Source organism: Pongo abelii, chromosome 16 (assembly GCF_028885655.2).
Source record: "Pongo abelii isolate AG06213 chromosome 16, NHGRI_mPonAbe1-v2.0_pri, whole genome shotgun sequence".
Lineage (NCBI taxonomy): Eukaryota > Metazoa > Chordata > Mammalia > Primates > Hominidae > Pongo > Pongo abelii.
In genome coordinates this window covers 46,799,012-46,823,101 of record NC_072001.2, presented here as the reverse complement: position 1 = coordinate 46,823,101, position 24,090 = coordinate 46,799,012, and the positions used below count along the sequence as shown (strand labels likewise).

The 24,090-nt window shown below is 48.2% G+C and overlaps 1 protein-coding gene across 5 annotated transcripts in view; it reads left to right on the top strand.

Moving 5' to 3' along the window:
- The window catches only part of FRMD5 (FERM domain containing 5), a 339,597-nt gene that overhangs the window by 302,978 nt on the left and 12,529 nt on the right, over window positions 1-24,090 (top strand). For all 5 annotated transcript variants that reach the window (XM_054532727.1, XM_054532726.1, XM_024232618.2 and 2 more), the window contains exons 6-13: window positions 1,310-1,433; window positions 5,017-5,104; window positions 15,233-15,321; window positions 18,429-18,492; window positions 19,035-19,126; window positions 21,545-21,619; window positions 22,515-22,583; window positions 23,503-23,609. In XM_054532727.1, coding sequence (XP_054388702.1) covers window positions 1,310-1,433; window positions 5,017-5,104; window positions 15,233-15,321; window positions 18,429-18,492; window positions 19,035-19,126; window positions 21,545-21,619; window positions 22,515-22,583; window positions 23,503-23,609 — 708 coding nt within the window. The remainder of the gene's footprint in view (window positions 1-1,309; window positions 1,434-5,016; window positions 5,105-15,232; window positions 15,322-18,428; window positions 18,493-19,034; window positions 19,127-21,544; window positions 21,620-22,514; window positions 22,584-23,502; window positions 23,610-24,090) is intronic.

Sequence of the window (24,090 nt, the reverse complement as noted above, 5' to 3'; positions counted from 1 at the left end):
CAAGTACAATATTCGGCCATGGGAGGAGGGCACGTTTTCCTCTTAATATTTCTCCTCCCTCAAGACTTCACATCTGAAGTGGTTGTGGCTCTCACCTGGGAAGGAAAAAGGGCACCCACAGAGTAGCTGGCCCCTCCTCTTTCTTTTGTCATACCCACCATCCTCCCTGTGGAGAGCTTCACATGGAAAAAGCTGGATTCTGACCTGGGTGTGGAAAGTACTGTGGGTCTTCTGCCCTCCTAAAGTTTACTGCTCTGAGATCTTACCAGGTTTAGAGATAAACTCTCTCTGTGAATAGCTGGAGGAGAAAGGCTCACACCTGGCAGGGACTTGAGAAATGAGCCTTAGAACTTGATGCTTCTGGGCCGGGCGCGGTGGCTCACACCTGTAATCCCAGCACTTTGGGAGGCGGAGGTGGGCGGATCACGAGGTCAGGAGATCAAGACCATACTGGCTAACATGGTGAAACCCCATCTCTACTAAAAATACAAAAAATTAGCCAGGCGTGGTGGTGGGCGCCTGTAGTCCCAGCTACTCGGGAGGCTGAGGCAGGAGAATGGCGTGAACCCAGGAGGCAGAGCTTGCAGTGAGCCAAGATTGCACCACTGCACTCCAGCCTGGGCTACAGAGTGAGACTGTCTAAAAACAAACAAATGAAAAAAAGAACTTGATGCTTCTGAACTCAACGATACTTTCTGGTTACAGCCAGGCTTCCCACTCTGTGGGCCTCTCAAAGGAACCTGGCACCTGGTCAGCCCTTAATGAATATTTATTCAAATTTATTAATTTGATTTGATTTGAACTGAGGGTTGAGTTCTGAATTTGGATCGCAGCTCATTCATCAATTTACTGTGTCCCTGCTAACATCCTCAAACTAGGATTTAGACTTCTGATCTGGCTGAGGCCCAAGAGGATCTCCCTTTCTGATCAAGCTCACCACTTCCTGTGCTGCCACAAAGACCATTGCTCCCAGACCATCTTCTCATGGCGGAATGGATGAGGACCATAGTGCAGGCCTCTGCTCTTTCATTGTAAATTTACTTGTGGTGACCTCAGAACACAAGGTCAGCTCTCTGTCTCTCTGCATAGACTTGAATGCCAACCTAATGTGTGCACCTGGAAAAACAAAGGTGGACATGCTCCTGAAGGGCCTGCCCTCTGCCCAGCCCACAGCCGTGCTCAGAATCCACTGTTTCTTATAAATCTGATGTGTATTTTGGCTTTTGCTCTGTGTGCTAATCTCTTGTTGCTTTGTCAATGATGATTTACCTGTCTCCACAATTGTTTTCTTCCACCTTCCTTTTGAAAGCGGAGATTGGGGATTATGACTCAGGGAAACACCCTGAAGGCTACAGCTCCAAGTTCCAGTTTTTCCCTAAACATTCAGAGAAGCTGGAAAGGAAAATTGCCGAGATTCACAAGACAGAACTCAGGTACGTGGCACTTAGTCAGGCCCAGAACACTGTGGGTTCTCCACAGCCTGAGCACGCAGGCTCCATGCCGTGTCCTCTGTTCTCGCAGACTGTTTACTGACACAGAGTGACGCTCCCCAGCCTTCCTGACCGCAGATGTACCATTGTCAGTGATAAACTGACAGCACAAGTCACAGCCACAAGCCCTGTAGGCTCCCTCTCCAAGAAGAGCGATTTAGCCTGAAGCTTAAAGACAAGGGAGAAATTATGTTATAGGGGAAACAGAGAGGGATTGGCCTTTGAAAGGCATCTGCCTCACTATGATATTTAATGAAGATACAGAGGAAAGCATAAACTGGGGAAAAGGAAAAGATAAACACAAAGGAAATTGCATAAGATAAGATGAAAGAAAAAGGCCAGGCGCGGTGGCTCATGGCTGTAATCCCAGCACTTTGGGAGGTCGAGGCAGGTGGATCACCTGAGGCCAGGAGTTCAAGATCAGCCTGGCCAACATGGTGAAAACCCATCTCTACTAAAAATACAAAAATTAGCCAGGCATGATGGCAGGTGCCTGTAATCCCAACTACTCTGGAGGCTGAGGCGGGAGAATCGCTTGAACCCGGGAGGCAGAGGTTGCAGTGAGCTGAGGTTGCACCATTGCACTCTAGCCTGGGTGACAGAGCGAGACTCCATCTCAAAAAAAAGAAGAAAAAAAAAAAGAAAAAGGAGAGGTTGAGTGAGGATGTAAAAAAGGGCAGGCCTCTGCTCTTAGTCTGTGACAGTGTGACAGGTGGCTTCTCAGTGGAGGATGGAGTGCGCAGGGCTGATTCATAAATGCTGAGGGTGCCTTGGGAGCACTCTGGTTCAGAAGTATGTCCTCAGCCCCGCCTAACTCAGGCCCCCCATACCCTACCTGGAGTCCCCGACTTTGCACAGAGGGAAGTGGAGGAGACGTGGCTTCAAGTGTGGAGCCTCATCTTTCTCAGCTTCTCTCACTTTGCCCAGAATAAGCTGAATAGCATAAAACAGCATTAATGCAGCCTTTCACCCACATGAAGTAGGATTTTCTACAAAGCCTGATTTTAAAAAGCAACAATAGGGTGTTTGGGCTCCATTTAGTTACAGCACAGATTCCCCAAGCTGACAAACTATGAGGAAAAAAGGATATAGAATGCAGTGTTGGCCAAGCACAGTGGCTCACACCTGTAATTCCAGCACTTTGGGAGGCAGAGGAGGGCAGATCACCTGAGGCCAGAAGTTTGAGACCAGCCTGGGCAACATGGCGAAAACCCTGTCTCTACTAAAAATGAAAGTAAATAAATAAAAAAGCCAGATGTGGTGGCATGCGCTTGTAATCCCAGCTACTCAGGAGTCTGAGGCATGAGAATCACTTGAACCCGGGAGGTAGAGGTTGCAGTGAGCTGGAATTGCACCACTGTATGCCAGCCTGGGCCACAGAGCGAGACCCTGTCTCAAAAAAATAAAAATAAAAAAATGTTATGTTGTCATTATAATGCATTACAGCTTTAAAAAAATATTTTAAAAGGTTTGTGTATCTACTGTTCCGAGGAAAGACTATGCCTGGCTACAGGGAGAAGAGCCGGATATTTCTAATGCTAATACTAAGCTTCAACTTGTTCATTCCCCGACCACAGGCCCCCAGAAACCCTTCACTCAATGATTTTACCAACAAATATAACCCAAAGCCTCCTTAGCCTTTGTAAACAGACCCCTCTGCCCATGCTTTGTGGCAGGAGGGGTTCCTGACCCTCCCAGCGGAATGGCGATGCCGAACAAATGGAATCTTGGATGCTTCCCGCCTCTCTCTCCCTGGGTGTGCCTTCCCAGATGCAGGACCCCATGGCTCCTCGAGTCACTCTGTTAGGGAATAGCGACCCCTTGTGGTAAAAATCAGAGTAAACACGGGCCTGTGGTGTTGGGGGCAGGGTCCTCATGGTTCCTTCAAAGAGATCAGGGATGTGCTGGAACTGCCTAGAGGGCTTTAGGAGACATCAGAATAGTAGGGACAGCCCTCCAGAAACCTAGTTCAAAGCAGGGGATCCCCCAGGAAATGATGCCCGCTTTGAGGACCCTGGAGGTTTGGGCCAACTCCAAGGGTAAATGGAGCCCAAAGGGCCCACTCCCCCTGCAGACAGAGGACAGTCCCTGGAAAGGGAAGCTCTGCTCTAGCCAGCCCTTTGCTTGCCACACAAATATTTTCCTAACTTACCTTCCCTGTGCCTCAGGTACACTAGTGGATGTAGAAGTCTTTATTCACAGTAATACTCCCTTCCACAGGTACTTTTTCCACAGGTCCTGCCTCGTCTTCATAATGTAAAAATACGTCCATGCTTCCTTTATGCAACTGTGATATGGGCTCTTGAGAGCACAGACTGTATAGTGTTTCTTCATATATTTTCCAGCAAGTAGCACAGAGGCTGGCACATAAAGGTGCTGCCTGACTAATGCCTTTCCAGAGGGACACTAGCAGGAATCTGGCCTGGGGTCAGCTTATCTTCCTGCCTGGCCATATCACCTGAGGCAAATGATAAGCTTAGAAATGAGCAACGTGCAGTCCTGTCCACCAGCCATCAGAGATGTTGACTTCACAAGCTGCCCACCCCTCCTCACTGAAGCCAACCCTGTATCTGTAGAAGTATATCTGCTTTGCAGGTCTCTGGACCCAGGCAAGAGCCTGATGGTTATTCTGCCACTGGGTCTGCAATGAGCCCATCAACACACCTGCTAAAGAGGCAGTGGGAAGGGGTGATGCCAAAGGCCCCTTCAGATGGCCTGGAGCCGGAGCTGATCTCTGCCTTTTTCAGCATCTTTCCTTTTCATGGTCATCACCCTAGGGACAGACAGCTGTTGTGGAGCATGGGAGCTCAGCACTGTCTCCTGCCTCTCCTCACCCTAATTTTCTGTTTCCTTTTGGCAAAGGAAGAGGGCTGGGTGGCACCAGCCAGCTATATGAGCCCCTTCTTTATATTTCAGTCTAGAACAGATCACATATGAGAAGCCTATGACCTGCCTCCAGCCTATAGATGTATTTTGTTTTACCCCATAGTATTTTAAATTGTGAAATACCACATAAAAATCAGTATCTCTGACTTTTCTTTTAAAATCACAATATCTAGCTGAGCCTTGCATTCTTTTTTTTTTTTTTTTTTTTTTTTAAGACAGGGTCTCATTCTGTCACTCAGGGTGAAGTGTAGGGCTGTGACCATAGTTCACTGAAACCTTGCACTCCTGGGCTCAAGCAATCCTCCCACCTCCCACCTCAGCCTCCCAAGTATTGGGCCCTGCATTCTCAGTGATGGGAATCTCAGAGCTAAGGTGGCGCTGCCACAGTCCCCACCACTCCCCATTGTTTACACTCAGCCCAAGTAATTCATTATGTAGCCTGCCTCACTCTGAAAACGTTTGAAGACAGTCAGAGACTCTAGCAGGAGTCTCTGAAGTTGGTCCTAGAACCAAGGAGGGAGCACACCCTAGACAAACTGAGATGTGTGGCTCACCCTGAGCACGTCTTCATAGAGAGTTTACCTCAGGGGAACCTGTGGGAACAAGACACCTTGAAATCATCTCATTTTCTTTATTCCAGTGGTCAAACACCAGCAACATCAGAGCTGAACTTCTTAAGAAAAGCACAGACATTGGAAACATATGGAGTGGATCCTCACCCATGTAAGGTAAGACCCCCTGGTTGGAGACTGCATGACCTTTCCTCCTCTAGAAGGCGTCAGGAGCAAGCGCCCCCATGCCTGCGCTCAGAGGTCCCCTTCAACGTTTACATGGCCGGCACTTTCAGTGAGATATCAGAGAAAATGCCTCCTTTGAAAACTCCTCTGGATCCCATGCTGCATAATTTCGTGGTACCACATCAATGTCAGAGGAACCGAGTCAAAGTCAATCTAAATAACAAATCCAAAGCTAGGGCCTCGCAGTGGGTAATTTGGTAGAAATGAAGAGAGGAGGGATGTGGAAGGCCCCCCCACAGGGAACGATCAGAGGCGGCTCAGCGACTGCCCACCCTTTCCTGACCTGTAATCTAGTTTCTTTCCGAGAGTGGGTTTTATTGACTGCAGTGGCATAAGTCACTGCACGGAACTGCAGTGGAGTCACATTTAATTCCATTATGCGCCTGTGAGGGATAGATGAGAACCAGCCGGGGAGGCTGCCCAGAGAAAACCTCTAATTACTCACGCACATCTGGCATTTTGGAGATGAGCGGGGGCAGCCAGTCACTGCCGAGGCCTGTGCAGACCCATGGCCCTTTCCGGTCTCTCTCTGCGGCTGTGGCCCTTCACGTCGCCTCCTGTCCCTGTTGCTTTGACACTGCTGGTCTCTACCTCAGTTTCTCCACATTTCTGCCTCTCTCTTTCCATTACTGGAGAGGGTCCAGTATCACCAGTAAAACCAACTGTCAAGCTGATCTGAAGGAAACAGTATCAGCCAGGAACAGGAAGACATCAACCTTTTCTTCCTGAGAGGGGATACTAAGCTTCAGGCAAAAATTAAAAGAATAGTATATTAGTTTCTAGGGTTTCTGTAACAAGTATCACAGACTGGGTGGCTTAAAGAACAGAAGTTTATTGTCTCGCAGTTCTGGAGGCTGGAGATCTGAGATAAGGTGTCAGCAGGGTTGGTTCCTCCTGTGGGCTTTGAGAGAAGGATCCTTTCCAGGCCCCTCTCCTTGGCCTGTGGATGTTTGTCATCTGCCTGTGTCTTCACGCTTTCTTCCCCTCTGTACACGTCGCTGTCCAGATTTCTCCAAAGACACCAGTCATATTGGATTAGGGCCCATCCTAATGACCTCAGTTTAACTTAATTACCTCTGTAAAGATCCTGTCTTCAAAGAAGGTCACATTCTGAGGTACTGGGGGTTACGATGTCAACATATGAATTTTTGAGGACACAGTGTATAGCTCATAACAAATAGGAATGCTGGGCGCAGTGGCTCACACCTGTAATCCCAGCACTTTGGGAGGCCAAGGTGGGCGGATCACAAGGTCAGGAGTTCAAGACCAGCCTGGACAACATGGTGAAACCCTGTCTCTACTAAAAATATAAAAAGGTAGCCAGGCATGGTGACACATGACTGTAATCCCACCTACTCAAGAGGCTGAGGCAGGAGAATCGCATGAACTCAGGAAGTGGAGGTTGCAGTGAGCTGAGATCACGCCATTGCACTCCAGCCTGGGTGACAGAGCGAGACTCTGTCTCAAAAAAAAAAAAAAAAAAAAAACAACAACAACAACAAAAAAAAACAGGAATGCATGAGCACAGTGACATAGGGGCAAATCAGTGTCCTTTGGTCCCTTGGTGAGAAGATGGTGATTTATTCTTGCCTAGGAGTTATGAACCTTGAGGACATCCTGACATTCAGAAACCCTGGTCATCTTCCCTACCCCACAGGTCCCTATCCACTAGTATAGCCTGCTGCAAAGTAACCCCTGTGTTCTTGGGGCCACACTGTCAGAAAACACATTGATGCCTGTTATACCAGAGAATAGACATTTGGATATTTACACATTAGCAAAACTTCCTAAACAGTGCCCTCTGTGTAACAGATGCAGTTTAAACCCCTCCATAAATTGCTCCAATACTGTTAGCAGGGCACCCACACAGGAGTGAAGAGAGCTTTGGATAAGCTGGCCCTGGGCTCTGGTTCCCATCCCCTGTTTACTGGAGCCTTTGGGAGCTTCTCTGAACCTCACTTGAAAGTACACAGTCTGTGTTCAATAACTGCTCCCTGAACTGCTGAGTCACTCTAGGATCTTAAAGACGGCTGCCTGAAGATATGTTCATCAGAAGGGGCCAGGTTACCTCTGCATTTGACCCCAAACCTGCCCAGTCCCCTTGAGGCCACACATAGCACCCATCTCTTCAGAGACGGGTCCCTGAGCAGAGTTGAAAAGACACAGAGATGGGCAGACAGCGAGCCCGAGCACTACACTGACTAGAGCGGGGAAAGGGATTCTCCACCGTTGCCCACGGGAGTCTGGAAGCTATAGTGGCAGCCAGCCTGGTTTCCAACCCAAATACACATGCACCCCAGGACTGTGAGGCTCCTGTCTCACCCTTGTCTTTGGTGAGTTTGTCCATCATTGGATGCAGAGAGGCTGAAGAGGCTGCGGGGAGGAACCAGCATTCATACCAGGCACTGTTGCGGCCCCGTCACTTATGTCATGCCATCTCAATCCCATAGCATCAACTCCTGGAAGGAAAGAGGGAGGGAGGGAAGAAGAGATGTTTGTGGTATGCCTCCCATGGTGGCCTCAGTGGAGTCTTTTCACATTATGTTCTCATTTAATCCTCACACCAGCCCTGGGAGGTAGATGTTATTCTCCCTGTTTTATAGATAAGAAGACTGGCTTTCCAGGAGGCCAAAGTTCACAAGCCCTGAGCGGTAGAGCAAGAATTTGAACTCAAGTCACTACCCATTGTTATGTACCCTATGGAAGAACAGAAACCCCCCAGGAGACTTCTGTTGGGGGAGTGCTCAGGTCCCTTGTTCCTGAGCCCTGTGCCTCTTCCTCACCCAGGGCCATGTCAGGGCCCTATTGCAGACCCCACACATAGCCCCTCAGCTCCTCTCATTACGCTCTGGCCATGATTCCTCAGCTCTCCCAGCAAAGAGAACAGTTTAGGGGACTTTACTCTTGTTATTAAGTAGAGTCACTTTAGTGATATGCTATCAAGTGCTCGCCTTAATGCTGCTACAAGAAGAGCTGAAATAAGCTGGCACACTTGGTGTAATAAATACTGATGATTTCTATTAACAGAGAGGCAATTACTGGGCCCAGGGAATCTGGGGCATGCAGCCCTAGGGAGGACAGAAGAGGAATCATTTTGATAATTAAATGAGAGCAGAACAACTCTCTAGCTTAGGCTCTGTCCCCTGGACTGATTAAGAAGCTGCTGTTCTTCCTATGCACACTGATGGTTTCTTTCTGCCCAGAATGTCCTTGTCTAGCCCTGGGACCAGGAAGAGGAGATTCTACAAATGCTGGATGGGACAGCCAGAGAGCTCTATTAGCTAATACCCAAATTCCAAAAGTGCAGGACAAGGCTGTCCTCCATTCTCTGCCTTGACCCTCAGCCCTCAACTCCTGGCAAGAGCCCCAGCAGCCCAAGCCTACAGCTGCTGGAGGAGGAGAATGAAGCAAACCACTGGCAGGCCATTGCTACATCTGTTCCCTGGCCCTGACAGCACTCCAACTTCAGGAGCCACCATCTTGCTCCATCCAGGTAGCCCTGAGACTGGTGGTTTGGCCTGGGTCTCCTGCAGCACTGTACTTTGGCCTCCTGGGCCCAACTTATGGAGATGTCCTGTTACAGTTCATGGAGTAGTTAGGCCTGTTACAGATACCCAGCCTTGTTGTTAAAGAGTCTTGAAGGTACCATTTATTGAGAGTCTGTCTGTGCCAGGCTTGTACATTATCTCATTGAATCTTTACAACATCACTGCTAAGAAGATATTTTTGTCCTCATTTTAAGATAAGAATATTGAGCCTCTGAAGATGCAGACAAGAAGGGATATGAGGGAGATAAGTCCCCTCTAAGGAACCAACTAACATGCCCAAAGGTACTGGGTAACACAGTAATGCACAAAGGTACTGGGTAACACAGTAATGCCCAAAGGTACTGTGGCTCGAACCCAGGGTTATCTGAGTCTCAGTGCTGTGCTTTTTCAATTATTATTCATGGTCCTCCTTCTGGAGAGATGGAATTTAGGAACTAAGCACAACTCATTGCCAATTCTGACACAGAAAGGACACTGACCTACAAGATTATTGATATCATCTGTCTTAGTCCGTTTTCACACTGCTATAAAGAACTACCTGAGACTGAGTAATTCATAAAGAAAAGAGGTTTAATTGACTCATAGTTCTGCATGGCTAGGGAGGCCTCAGGAAACTTATAATCATAGTGGAAGGAGAAGCAAGGCATGTCTTACATGGCAGCAGGAAAGAGAGAACGAGGGGGGAGATGCCACACTTTTAAACCATCAGATCTTGTGAGAACTCCCTCACTATCATGAGAACAGCATGGGGAAACTGCCCCCATGGTCCAATCACCTCCCACCAGGTCCCTCCCCTGTCACGTGGGGATTAAAATTCCACATCAGATTTGGGTGGGGACACAGAGCCAAACCATATCATCATCCCACAAAAATTTAATGTAAGTTCACCAGTGTCTTTATGTCTGCTTTGTATAGACCAGGATAAAATTGATTTCAACAGGATCTAGGTTAGATCAACCACAAAAATAAAATTATACTGTCCCTCTGCCCTTAAAATGGAATCATTACGTTCATAATCCAGCCACCTAGCCAGCTCTCTAAAGAAGAACCCCTTCCCCCATCTTGACGAGTTATCCCTCACTTTTTTTTTTTTTTTTTTTGAGATGGAGTGTCACTCTTGTTGCCCAGACTGGAGTGCAATGGTGTAATCTCGGCTCACTGCAACCTCTGCCTCCCGGGTTCAAGTGATTCTTCTGCCTCAGCCTCCGAAGTAGCTGAGATTACAGGTGCACGCTACCACACCCAGCTAATTTTGTATTTTTAGTAGAGATGGGATTTCACCATGTTGGTCAGGCTTGTCTCAAACTCCTGACCTCAGGTGATCTGCCTGCCTCGGCCTCCCAAAGTGCTGGGATTACAGGTGTGAGCCACCATGCCCAGCACTCCTCAATTCTGAGAAACAGAAAAAGAAGGATCACTGATGGCTCTCCCACCCTTGGGTGGGCCCCTCTTGGCTGTGTGGCAGGTAGGGTGTTAGATTTACTGCTGAAATGAAGAACTTCACCAAAGCCACCTGGTGCAGTTTCCACCAGGAATTCCTTTCTGAGCTGTCATGGAGTAATACCAAATGTCTTACAGGGTACCTCCTCCTCCTTCTCCTCTTCATTTCCATTCTAGTTTATTGTGGCCAAGTTTAAGTGTAGTATATTCAGACTGGGTGATTTTCATGACTGACTTCAGCGTCCCAACTGTGAACTCTTTCAGAAATGGGTGTAAGTATCTGGTACAGCATGTGGAATCATCTTCCAAAGGGTTTTATAAGAAATAGTGGCTTCATTCATCAAAATTGAATTAATTTGAGGCATGCCCCAGAGAGGGGACAGGATGACCCTAGAGGCCTAACAACCAAGAATGCTGTGTTGCCTACTCAGTCACACCCAGTGTGTCCTCTAGGGTGGCAGGAGACAGAAGGCTACTTTGAATCTGGAAGTGGAACTGGTGGGGACTAGAAATGGTGGCCAGATGTTCCTGCTTCTGAACCAGTCTGTGCTTTGATTTCCAAGAATCCTTTCCTGGGCAGAGTGATCATCTTAGGGTGAACTTTGCTGGTGTTGACTGACACAGGTCAAGTTTGATGGCAAGGGCCATGTAAACACATGAATGACAAGGAATGCATGTTCATCCCCTCTCCAAGGAGAATACCGTTGGCCACGTCCTAGCAGTAAGATATTTGGTCTATCTCCGTAAAATCAGATGGAAGTAGTATTTCTCCAGGTATATATTATTGTCCTCATTTAGCAAATGAGGAAACCGAGTTTTGGAGACGTGAAGTCACAGAGGAAAGGAGGAGGAGAGCTGGGGTCCTAAACTGAGACAGAAGCTCTTTTCACAAGGATGAGAAATTGAAAACAATTTTTTAACCTCACAACTGAAGAAGTGAACTAGATTATTTCGACTGTTACCTGCTGCAGAGTATAGCTGGCGATATCCACGGCATAGCTATCAGGACCCTAGTTTGTATTCCACCTCCCGGCTCAGTCCTGTGGGCACTGATTTCATAAGGATGGGAAGGGGACAGAGAAGAAAGAGAGTCCAGCTTGATAAAATGGGAGATCTGAAGAACAGGCGACTGTTGACTCTTCACTTCTCACCTTGTCCTCATTCCCCCCTCTTATTGTCATGCAACTTGTTATTTTGCACACAAACTCCAACGGCATGCTCACAACAAGAATGACAAGTCAGATAGAAGAAACTGGAGAAGTTCCAGGAAAGATGTCAGTGTGGCTGCCTGCTTGTATTTTCATGCCAGTACAGATGTGAGATTTCTCACTGTAATTCGAGTCCCTTCCACACTGATTGCTGAGCCTCATGTGCCAGAGGCAAGTTGCAAATATCTCAGCTGTCACCTGCCCCTGCGGACACCGGGTGTCAGGGTCTTACGGTGACCTTCATCTGCATCTATTGCATTTGAAGCAGTTTGGAGAACTGCTGTCTTCATATGAGATTGGGAACAATTGGGATTGTTCAAGGTGCTATTACTGCTTATGAAATGATGTGGCATCTCATTGTCATTGGGGTTTATTCCCAGCTCTCTGCTCTAAAGCAGCCAGTCTGGTTAGGAGAGGCTGTGCTCCTCTAACTCTAACACCTGCCTTCACTCAGAGGCCAGCTCTGAGGTATCTGCAGGATGCAGGGCAACCTGGCCAGCACCACCCATCTTGTGGGACCACGTATTCCCTTTGCTCTGCAGAGGGACACAGGTCACTGAGAGGACTCTGGCAGATCTCTGATTGTGTCATGGCCTCTGTTCCCTTCCCATTCTCACTTCAGATTCATGGATCACCCCACTCCTCCATGGTCCCCTAACAGTGAATTACTTCTCCTTTTTTCATTCTAACTTCCCACATTTTCGTTTCCTAACTAGCAAAATTTAAATCTGTCAACATCAGGAAAAATAGTAAAATGTTAAATTTCTTTTAAAAAAGGATTTGTATTAAGTTCAACAAACTCAGCTAACTAGTAGCAGCTATAATAATATTAATAACAAACACAGGCCGGGCGTGGTGGCTCATGTCTGTAATGCCAGCACTTTGGGAGGCTGAAGTGGGTAGATCACTTGAGCCCAGGAGTTCAAGACCCACCTTGGCCACACAGTGAGGCCTTGTCTCTAAAACAAACAAAAAACATGGCCACTAGCATTTGTGGGGTGCCTCCTAAACATAACCTATGAGGTAGGTAATACGATCAACCCTCGTTCTAAGACAAGGAGTCTGACCATGGAGAAATTAGGGACCTGGCCACCGCCACACAGTGAGTGGCAGAGCTGGACCTGGACCCGAGCGGTTTGACCCAGAGCCCGCACCACTGTGGTTCTAGTGGGGGTGCTCTTCTGCCTGTCACTGCCCATATGAGCCAGAGTGGAAGAAGCAGAGGGGGGCCCTCCGCTGCCTCCCTCCCCTGCCTTCCCTCCCACCTCACTTCCCTACTTCTTTCCCTGTTATTTCAAGCTGTCCAGTAGCCTCCTGCAGGCCCAAGGCTTCATTTCCATCCCTCCACCTCTCCTTCCTAGGCCTTTCCTTTAGCTCAGCGAGCATTATGACCCCTTCCATGCCTCTGCCCCACCTCTGCGTCCCCTCTCATTTTTACGCACATTCGGACGTTCCCCACTGCAGCCAGACTGGCCCCTCTGACCCACCCCACTGTCTTACACCTTCATCTGCTCAACATTTTCTGCAGACCCTTTCTACACCACCATTCACACAATAAGGTCTCCACTCCCAGTCTCTCTCTTTCTAAGCCTGCAGTTGTAGGACTTCCCCGGGTCCTGCTTGCACAGTGAGCAGAAGAGGCAGAACAGGCAGGCTGCTTTCCTCCCCCACCTCTCCCAGTCATTCTTCCCTCAAGGCCACCCTTCCCTGACCCATACCTCTGCCACGCCTGCCAGGTTAGCCCTGGTGCCTCCTGGCAGGAACAGTGTTTGTGTGCAGTGCCTGGTACTCAGATATTAATAACCACCACCACGCACTGATGACAAGCAGGAGGAAATCCAGCCCTGTGGCTTCATAGTGTCTGCATTCCAGTTATTTTTAAACAGCTTTTTGTTGTGCCCATGACATTGTGCTTGTAGCCAAGTGTCTGGATCATGAAATACCCTGAGGAAAGGATAATTAACAACAATACATTAATTGCAAATGTTTGCCAAACATACACTTAGTTTATTCCCTGGACCCAGATGCTCATACTTGTAACCCTGACTCTGAGAGATAGTTTTAAGGCAAAACTGGACTGCTTCTTGAGGCAGGACTCATGAGGCCCTGAAGAGGCCCCACTGTTCTTGGGATGAATCAGGCTGAGAATCTGTGCCAGGGAGGTGAGCCCTGAAAGCGGAGAGGCCAGGAGAGCCAAACCTCAGGCCGACCTGGCCCGGCAGCCTCAGCCCCCACACCCATGCCTCACACCCGGTATCTGGCCCTAACTCCATGGCACCACCTGAGCTGTGGCCCAGAAGACTCTCCTGCAGGCATATTTGACCAGCATCACAGCATAAGTTTCTGGTCACCTCAACACACTTACACCCTCTCCATCACCATTCATGCAGCCTGACGGTGCCAAATCTCACCTGACGCCCCTGTCACAAAGGAAGCCCCTCTGGGAGGGCAAAATCCTCCACCCAGCCTAGTCCTCACGGAGCTCACTTTCCCACGTGAGGAAGCGAGACCTGCAGCTTCTGCTCCGCCCGCTCCCCACTATGTTCAACAGAGCCTCTAGCCTGGTGTTTACTGACTGATGGTGCCAGTGGCCAGGAGGCCCTCTCTGTTGGTTCAGGCACCTCAGGGCTGATGGCAACTGTTCTATTTTGCCAGTTGCTTCTTGTTTTTTTCTTCAGCTAAACTTTCCTGAGGGGCCCAGTGTTATAGGACTATTATGAAAGTGGATAACGACTCCCCCACTCTTTAATAACAGCCTTTTAAGATATAATTCACATATCATAAAACGTTTCTGTTTTTTGTTTTTTCGTTTGTTTGTTTTGTTTTTTTGAGATGGAGTCTCACTCTGTCACCCAGGCTGGAGTGTGGTGGTACAATCTTGGCTCACTGCAACCTCTACCTCCTGGGTTCAAGCAATTCTCCTGTCTCAGCCTCCTGAGTAGCTGGGATTACAGGCACGCACCACCACGCCTGGCTAATTTTTGTCTTTTTAGTAGAGATGCGGTTTCACCATGTTGGCCAGGCTGGTCTCGAACTCCTGAGCTCAGATGATCCACCTGCCTCGGCCTCCCAAAGTGCTGGGATTATAGGCATGAGCCACTGCTCCCAGCCAAATGTGCTCTTTTAAAGTGTACAATTCAGTGGTTTTTAGTGTATTCAGAGTTAAAAGATCACAACCTGATTTTTTGTGACTGGTTTCTTTCACTTGGCATAATGTTTTCAAGGTTCGCCAGTGTTGTAGCGTCTATCAGTCCTTCATTCCTTTTTACTGGTGAATAAGATTCTACTGTATCATGATATACTACTTGTTTATTCATTTATCAGTTAATGGAAACTTTACACTGGAAAATGGATTGGGTTGTTTCTACTGTTTAGCTCTTAACACATACTGCTGCTATTAACATACATGTACCAGTTTCTGTGTGGACATGCATTTTTAAATCTCTGAGCACACACTGAGGAGTGGAATTGCTGGGTCATATGGTAACTCTATTTTTAACCATTTAAATGACTTTCAAACTCTTTCTCAAAGTGACTGTACCATTTTACAACCCCATCAGCAATGCATGAGGTGTTGCCATTCTCTTTGGATGTTCACAGCAACCTTCTAAGGTTGGTATCATTATAACCTACAACTTACAGATCAGGACACTGAGGCTCAGCAAGTAACTTGCCTGTAGTCATGCGGTTGGCAAGTGGCAAGGCTGAGACTCACACTATGGTCTTGTGATTCCAGATGACATGCTTTTCCCTCTGTGACCTACTGCCAAGTATTAACCCTGCATCACCTATGAACAGCTGTGTTTCTTACCCTTTCACCTCTGTGCCTGCATCACCCGATGAGAAGTCTTTCTGTGTTGCAGGACGTGTCAGGAAATGCTGCATTTCTGGCCTTCACTCCTTTTGGGTTTGTTGTTCTTCAAGGAAACAAGAGGGTCCACTTCATTAAATGGTGAGCATCTTCATTTCCAAAATAGGCTGTTTATATCTCACCAACTGGGGAGGGGCGACGGTTCCCATGTCCTTTGTCTGTGATTGGGCAGTTCTGGTTCAGAGCCCTCTCCAAAGCCTTGCGTTGATAGTGGTAACTGACAAAGGGAGTGGTCTCTTCCTAGGGATCCTGTTCTTCTAAAGGGGTGTCCCTGAGAGCCGACAGCCTCTCCAGAAAGGAAAAGGGATACAGAGGTTTGATTTCTGGGGAGGGTGAGAGGCCTGGGGCTGGAGCCAGTGTTAGCGGAGCAAAGTTCCTGTGAGAACTGAATCCTTGGGGCCGTCACCCACTGAGGGTCATAGTCAGCCCTGTTGAGCCGGCTGTTCTGGAGCATCTGTGTGGATGGCTTAGTGCCCTTACCTGCTCTACTAACAAGGGAGGGGCTCACAGACAGTGACCTCTGGGGCAGATATAAGTCCCCTGTTACTTTGGCAAAACACCCTCCTCAGACCAGCCCTCACTGTGGGCATCGTGTCTGCAAAAGCTCAGTTGCTGCTGTCTCACTCCTATCCCTCTTGGGCATTTAAGTGTCCTCAGCCTCCAGGAGTCACATTCCCACTCTTTCTTCCTTCCCTCCCCTCTCCACTCCCATCTAACAGGAAAGAGCCACTGCCTCAGCTGCAGCTACTCTGAGCTGCTTCCTCTCCTGCCCCTCTCTGTTTTATTTGGGGTCTGTTCTGCTGCATGCCTCTGGGCAGACTCTGGTTTGTTGATTGACATTTGGCTCTCCTGGAGACCCTTTAGCTGGCCAGCCCATACAAACATCTGTCAGCGTCATCAAAACATTTTGCATATTCTACTAAGCTCTTGTGATTTCTGTGCCTTCCTGGGCCTCAGACTGCCAAGTCTAAGCTGGCTAGCCCCTCCTGGGGGCTTAGATAAGTGGCTTCCCTTGGTCCAGCAGAGCTCAGTGGGGGGAAGTCTGTTTGGTTTTTGTCTTCTCCAGGAGAGCTCATGAGGAATCTTGAGTACAGTTGCTTCCCAGTCAGCGTTCTGCTGGGGACACTGCAGGCCATCTATCCCGCTGTGCCCTCTTCAGCTCCCCCACTGAGTTTGAGCTTGAGGACAGATACCGCCTTTCCAGCCCACCTTGATTTTGTGAAGGAGGGCATTACAATCGTCAGCCAGAGTGCTGGTGAAACTGCTCCTCACACATGCAGGGGGGCCTTGACTCCCCAGGACAACAGCCATGCCACAAGGCAGCTGCTGCCCTGGAGTTACCAGAATACACTCCAACATACCTGTTTCCTAGGCATCCTGAAGTCAGCCCACTTCACTGTGCTGTCTGGGTGAAGATGTGAGGATTTGCCATCTCCTGTCCAACAAAATGCTTTTCAGAAAAAGACAATGAGCAGGATCAGGCCTCAGCCCTCCTAGTGTGGGGTCTCTGCTGCCTGGATACCTCTGGGCTATTTGATGTTCCTTAGAGGGCCCAGATCCACATTCCAACCAGAGTAGCTGTTGGGTGAGGTCCCTGTCAGGGGGAATGTTTGGCTAGAAACAAGTAGGACACACCTGTCACAGACACCTGCAGTCCTTAAATTATCCCCACCCCTCCAGAAACCACAATGGCTCTTGGTTCTTACAGACGCTTTTCTTTCCATGGCTTCTCTCATGCACCACTTCTTCTGGAAGTCTCCTCTTCACCATGTGTCAACTCTGTAATAATAGATGTAAACCCAATCTCACTCTCAAAATAAAACTCCTTAGTTTCCTAGCTTGCTTGTTGGAACCTAGGTGATCTGTGTGCTTGTCTATATATTAACCAATTGGCATTATTGTATTGTGTGTGTATGAGATTGATGGTTGATTGAGAGGGAGTTTGAGAGGGAATCAAACAGGGAAGGAATACCATGTGACTTGTGTTAGCTCAGAACTGGTGGTCAGAAGTTGTGAAATCTCATCCTGACCCAGCCATGATTTTCAGAAGCATGGAGAACAAGTGATTTTCCTGTCCCCTGAACTTCTTCCAGCAGTAAGTTGGGTACATGATTCTCACTACCTTTCTACTATTTCCTAGGAGATGAAGGAAATCTCCTTAGAAATTACAAAAAAGCAGCAGCCAAGTGGAGGTGAATGTGCATGACAAGACTGCCTTGGGGGTTCCAGTTGGGTAGAAAAATGGGGCCTCCAGTGACATGGAGAGGGCTGAGAGGCTCCAGAGGGCAGCTATGTTGGGCAGATAGAAGGGAAGTGAGGAGCAACCAGTGCTGAAGCCTAGTTCCATGGCTCTCAGGGACATTCACCTAAGACCCAGTAGTTTTTCCATTTTGCAAATGTAACCAAGGCTGAGAGCAGGAGGTGGATGTGGAGGTGAGGTCTAGGCCGTGCCATGTACAGTAACCATGTCACTTCTTCTGATTTGTGTCTGTCCCACGGGTGATGTACCCCAGTATCCTGTTTGCCTCTTTTACTGCAGCCATTCACTGGGCTGGTGGCTTCAAGGATTTTTCTACAATAACCCCTAAGCCCCTTTCCTGGTCAGTACGCTGCATGACTGTTCCATGTAATCTGTTCTCTCTCTTTGGTATGTTGCCCTGCCCCGCTCCCTGAGATTGTTTGATATTTGTCTGCATTAAACTGCATTTTCCATCCAGTGGCACAGTCACCTGAAAGACTCAACTCCCTCAGAACCTGGTTGCATTGTTTCTCATTATTTGCTGTATCTTGAACTTTGGCCTCATCAGCTACCTGTGGCATCTTACGTTTGACAGTCCCATCCAGATAATGCACCTGTGTTATGAACCCAATCCTGAAATGACCCCAGATACTCTACCTAGACTCACTTTCCATGCAAATGTTTCCCTTTTACAGCCACTGTTGATAAGCCCGAAATCCTCCTGTCACCCTATTACTATAGTGTGATTGACCAGAAAACTGTGGATTGAACTGTTTCAACAACATTCTCTAAGGCCACTGCGCTGCTGTCTTGTTTCAGTTCTGATTTTGGCTAAAATTGTGTCTGTGCCTGGAGCCCCTTCCAGTTGGGGTGGGCTGTGCATCTACAAGATTTAGCTGTGAACAAGCAGCCCACAATGAGGTGACAGGCACTATCTTTGTGCTTCTAGGAATGAGGTGACCAAGCTGAAATTTGAAGGAAAGACTTTCTATTTATACGTAAGTCAGAAAGAGGTGAGTGCTGGCTTCCTTCTCTTCAGGGAGGGCTGGGGTGATGGGATGCTTCCTGGTGGCCAGAGCCAAGCTTGAGGGACCCCAGTAGAGCCAAGCCACCCACATGCTAAGCCAAGACCAAGGTCAGGACCTGGAGGTACAATATGAAGGAGCGGGAAGGCCCTGGAGCACAGAACTTCCTCAGGGATGCTATTGACACCCAGAGCTTCCACTCAAGAGATCTTTACCTCCAGGAAATGCAATGGAAGGCTCTTTTTCTTTCATGTATATGGGAATTCCAGAGGCAAGGGCCACTTTCTCACCAAGAGCTCTCCTGGTTCAATTTGTGCCACTTTTGTGCCAGCTGAGACTTACCCTGATTGGACTTGCCAAGCATGATGTGATGCACTGAACTGAGCTCTGCCTCAGTGGGTCCCATGGGCCCTCCCCTCTAACTAGCCAGCTGCCAGGGCCTTTAACAGCTCTGGGGTCAGGGTCCTCGCCTACTTCAACCTTTGCTTCTCCATCCACACTCAGCCATATCAATGTGGAATTTTTTGCAGGAAAAGAAAATTATTCTTACATATTTTGCTCCAACTCCTGAAGCGTGTAAGCACCTCTGGAAATGTGGAATCGAGAACCAAGCCTTCTACAAGTGAGTGGACACATGTGATGGGGACTGTCTTTCTTAGAGCCAGAGTCACAGAGAGTCGGTGACAGGAGGCCAAGTGCCCAGGAACCTGGGGCGGGGTAGCTGGAAGTGGGCAAGAGCTTGACAGTTACTGAGAAGCCAGGTTGAGGCCAAAGGCAAGAGCTTTCCTACCAAAGGGATTTTTTAAAGAATGTGGGGCTTTTGTGTTGTTTTCTTTGATTAAGAAAGTGGTTATAAAAGCATTAGGTAGTGAAGAAATGGCCCATTGAGGGGGTGATGCCAGGTAAAATATGTCTCACTAAACCCCTTGGTCTTGTTTTAAAAATATACCGTAATGATTTATGCTTTACTAAGATGTATCTGAATGAGATCAAGGCAAGACAGAGTGTGGTATATTCTACCTGGGGTGAGCCCTGCTATCACCAAATGCCCTTGATTGGCCAGTTCCCAGTTCCAGTAACCTGAAGGATCCTGGAGAGATGAGAACTGCTCTGGGATGAGTGGCACCATACTCCTCTCCAGGGAAGATTCTCCTGCCTGCTGGCTGCTATGGGATGCTGGCTGGCAGAACTGGGTCCTCCCAGTTGCCAGGGCCACAGCCCCAGAGGCTGTTTCTTAGACAGGCATTCTGAATTACTTAATTCCCATTATGTGTTTATACCAGAATCAAGGATTCACCGAATCGGCAGCCTTTCTTCTGAATACACTCAGGGGAGACTTTGGCATGGTCACACTTCCCTCCTGTTCAGTCCCTACTGTCCATAGAAAGTCAAGAAAACATTTATTTTCTTTTGCTACCACCCTCCCTTTGCCTGTGAGGATGAATCCAGGTTTGGCCAGTTACCTGAACCTAGAGAGAAGCAACTTGAGATGTAAGCTCCTGCTTGTGGGACTGAGGAGCAGCCCAGGAAGAACTGGGGTCCCACGGGTCTCCGCAGCAGAGACAAGAAGGCACTAGCAGACAGGGGCCTGCTCCACACTGAACTATCCCTGCCCTGGGAATGGCATATGTGGAAACTTTCCCTTTCTCTCTGCCAAAGGGTCTAATGCAAACAAGCAATCTCCTTGCCTCTTGTCTTTTCATGCCTTCAGCACCATTTCTTAAGGGCTTGGTTTTCCCATCTGTGTCATGGAAACAGAAGTGTGCTTCTGAACCTGTGACCACACTCAGTTTCTGAGTCTTCCCACGAGTAGATCTCCATACCCACCCAGCCATGCCTGCACCCACACTGGAAACAGAGGTCATTTTTCAGTTTTCCATTGCCTCCTTAATGTTCTCGTCAAATGGTAAAAGCCTGGGTGAGATCCCCAGGTATGTCAAGTCTCTGGCAGCAGCGCTTTGGCCTTGCCCTCAGTGTCTCTCACATACAGATCCCTAGTCCTGCTTTTGGCCTAGTGCCATGGCAGGAGCCCCGTCAGATGCAAGAACATGCCCAGGCTCCAGTAAGCAGCTCGGATGTCCTGGAGCCCTGAGACGGGCAGGGATGCTGTCTCCCAAGAGCTGTTCATGGATTGTGGAAACAGCTCCTACTCACTGCTCATAGCACAGGTTTCAGACCCACATAGGTTCCTGGTTGGATCAGTACCATAGGCACCTGGGCGAGTTACAGGTGGATCCCATCTTAGGAGGCTTCTCTCTGAGCTGCTGTGCCCAAGCTGAGAGAGCTAATGGGCTCAGTGAAGTCACCCAGGAGAAAGTATTACAGAGCTCCATATCAGCTGTCTGCAGCTTCAAACGAGGTATTAAATAGACATCCTGGGGGAGGGAGAAAGTCTCCAAATTCAAATACACGACGGAACTTTTATTAAAGTTAAGCTAGTTTCTTCATCGCAGGATTTCTCAGTCTTTACTGTGGTCATGTATTTTAGGACCCTCCAAAAGGGAGATGGAACAGGAAAGACAGCCACCACCCTCTTCTCTACCCACAATTACCCAGACATACACACAAAATCAAATACTGGGACTGGAAAGGAGACCCCTAAGGTCCAGTAGTCCCAGCTCTATCATTTTATAAAAAGGGTGAGGCTAAGAGAGAAGGAAATTTGCCCGAGGTCACACTGCTAATAAGTGACATGGCTGAGATTAGATGGGCATTCTATTATTCCCCGACACTATCCACCCGAGCATGTATTCTCTCAGTTCCCCTGATAAAACCTACGAAGCATTTTGGGGGAGCCTTCACTCTCCTGACACTAAAATGGGTTTCCATGTGACAGTCCTGGGCACTGAGGCAGGAGGGCAGCTAGCTGTGAGCACAGCCCCCAGATCCTAAATGAGAGTCAGAGACAAGTGTGGACTATGAAGGACTTTTTTCCTGAAGTTTCAAGTAGCCTTTGGAAGAAGCTGGGGATGTGCTGCCTTAACCTGTGTGAGGCAGTTCAGGCTGTCTGTCTATCACACTGGACTTTGCCTTGCTACAGGCTGGAGAAGTCAAGCCAAGTCCGCACAGTGTCCAGCAGCAATTTATTCTTTAAAGGGAGCCGGTTCCGATACAGGTAAATAGTGACAGTAAGTAACCATTATGGATCTATTTTCAGACCCTTCTCTGGAGAACACTCAGTGGTCCTTATCCTTTAGAACAGAGAAACCAGGGAGGACTCAGAAAAGTCTGAGGTCTCCATCTAATTCTCCCGTCTTATGACCCTTGTACTATTTCCTTCCTTCCGTACAGCAGTTTGTCTGTAGGGTTTTAAATGTATATTGGCCAGCCATAGTGGCTCACGCCTATAATCCCAGCACTCTGGGAGGCTGAGGCAGGTGGATCACTTGAGGCCAGGAGTTTGAAATGAGCCTGGGCAACATGATGAAACTCCATCTCTACTAAAAATTAAAAAAAAAATTAGCTGGGTGTGGTGGCACACACCTGTAGTCCCAGCTACTTGGGAGGCTGAGGTGAGAGAATTGCTTGAGCTCAGGAGGTCGAGGCTGCAGTAAGCCATGATTGCACCACTGCACTCCAGCCCAGGAGACAGAGCAAGACCCTGTCTCCAAGAAAATGAAAAATAAATGTGTATCTTCTCTTTCCCTTACAATAGCAGCAAAATAAGAACGATAACAGTGATTCTTTTCATGTCTCACTGTCTAAAGGTTGTTCTTATGTGTTTTTTTGTGATGTAATTGGAACATGCTGGAAAATGAGGAATTATTCCTAAATGAGAATGGAAGATCCTAAAGACTCTAGAGATGGAGAGAGTTCTCTCAGATAGGCTGTCATGACACTTTAGAACTCTCTACCCCACCAAGCAAGCCTTTCTCCGTGACCAAAACATCGGGGAAAGGGTGAGCCACAGATGCCATTTCCTGATTCAGGGAAAGCACCTGAGATCTTGGAGAGGAGCTGTCCTAGAACACAGTCTCATTTCTTGCTGCTTGTTTTTATTATACTTACAGTGGCCGAGTTGCAAAGGAAGTCATGGAGTCAAGTGCTAAGATCAAACGGGAGCCACCGGAAATACACAGGTAGGCTGCCAGGGGCTTCCCCTCAAAACAGTTCTAGCTCAGATCCCAGAATCTCAATCCAGCAGTTTGAGTACTGTGAAGCCCCTGGCTCCAGTGGCTACCAAAAAGTCCAAAATGGAGCAGAAGGCTGAAGAAACTCTCAGAAGGGATGGGGAGAAGTCTTTGACCCTTAATAAGAGAGCGGGGGAGGGAGGAAGGGCTACTGCAGATAGTACATCAGATCCAGGTGCCACTTCACTTGGCAATTCTCTTCTGCCCTCCCAAGTCTTGACATTGATCATGGATGTGTCACACAATTTCAGTGGTTCTGGAACCAGTCGATCATATGAAGCCAAGGATAGTCCCACAGCCCTGCCACACTGGCTCTAAAATAATTTCAGGATCCATGCTTCATGTAGATCCACAAATTGTGTTTCCAGAAGCCTATCTCCTAGAATCTAAGATCCAGAAAGAATATGACTGACCAAGAAGGGTAGGATTTGCCAACCAGCCTTTGCCTCTGGGAAGGGGAGCATTACTGCCTGCCCCTTCACATGGAGCCCCGTCATCAGCAGCCTCTATTGGAAGTCAGGGGAGGCTGCCAGTATGGGTCCAGGCATATTTTCAGGAGTACTGCTCATCCTGGGACTCTACTCTCTGACAGTCTTGCCCCCACCCCTGAGACCAATGGCACTGCTGCCACACTAAAAAAAAAGGTTCAGATGAGTCTAGGGTTACAAGGAGGTGGAGGAGTTTGAAGCACTATCTCTGACTGGAATCCAGAGACCAAAGGCAAAGAGAAGGTATTAAAGATTTTTAAAAAGAGAGAGGCCAAAACTTAATACAGCCAGGCAATTCTAGTAGCCAGTACTCAATTCTTAAGTGCCTACCAAATGTGTCCATGCACTGAATTAACAAGGTTCTTTTTCTTTAACCTCAGAGCAGGGATGGCTCCCAGCCGGAGCTGTCCCTCCATAACCCATGGCCCAAGGCTGAGCAGCGTCCCCAGGACCCGCAGAAGAGCTGTTCACATCTCCATCATGGAAGGTGAGCATGAGCTTCTTGAGGTGACCACTGGGGTCCTCCAAGTTGTGATCTGGGACCTTGAAAAGAGGCTAATTTGCATTAGTGACAGCAGCATGTGTCTTGGGGAAAATGGCCTCCAGTGGCAAGTAGGAGGTTTTATCCAGTGGATGGGAATACTAGCTGGGTACAGGGTGAAGGGGTGTGGGTATCTAGGCAGGCGGGTTGTGGATTTGAGGGTGCTGGGTTAGCCCTTTGGGGGACTTGCATATCTGGGATCTTTAGATTCCCTGCAGTTCTGAAATTGCTTTCCATCAAGAGGCTTTTCACACCCGGCATGGTGGCTCACACCTGTAATCTCAATACTTTGGGAGGCCTAGATGGGTGGATCACTTGAGGTCAGGAGTTCAAGACCAGCCCGGCCAAAATGGTGAAACCCTGTCTCTACTAAAAATAAAAAAACTAGCTGGGCGTGGTGGCACAAGACTGTAATCCCAGCTACTTG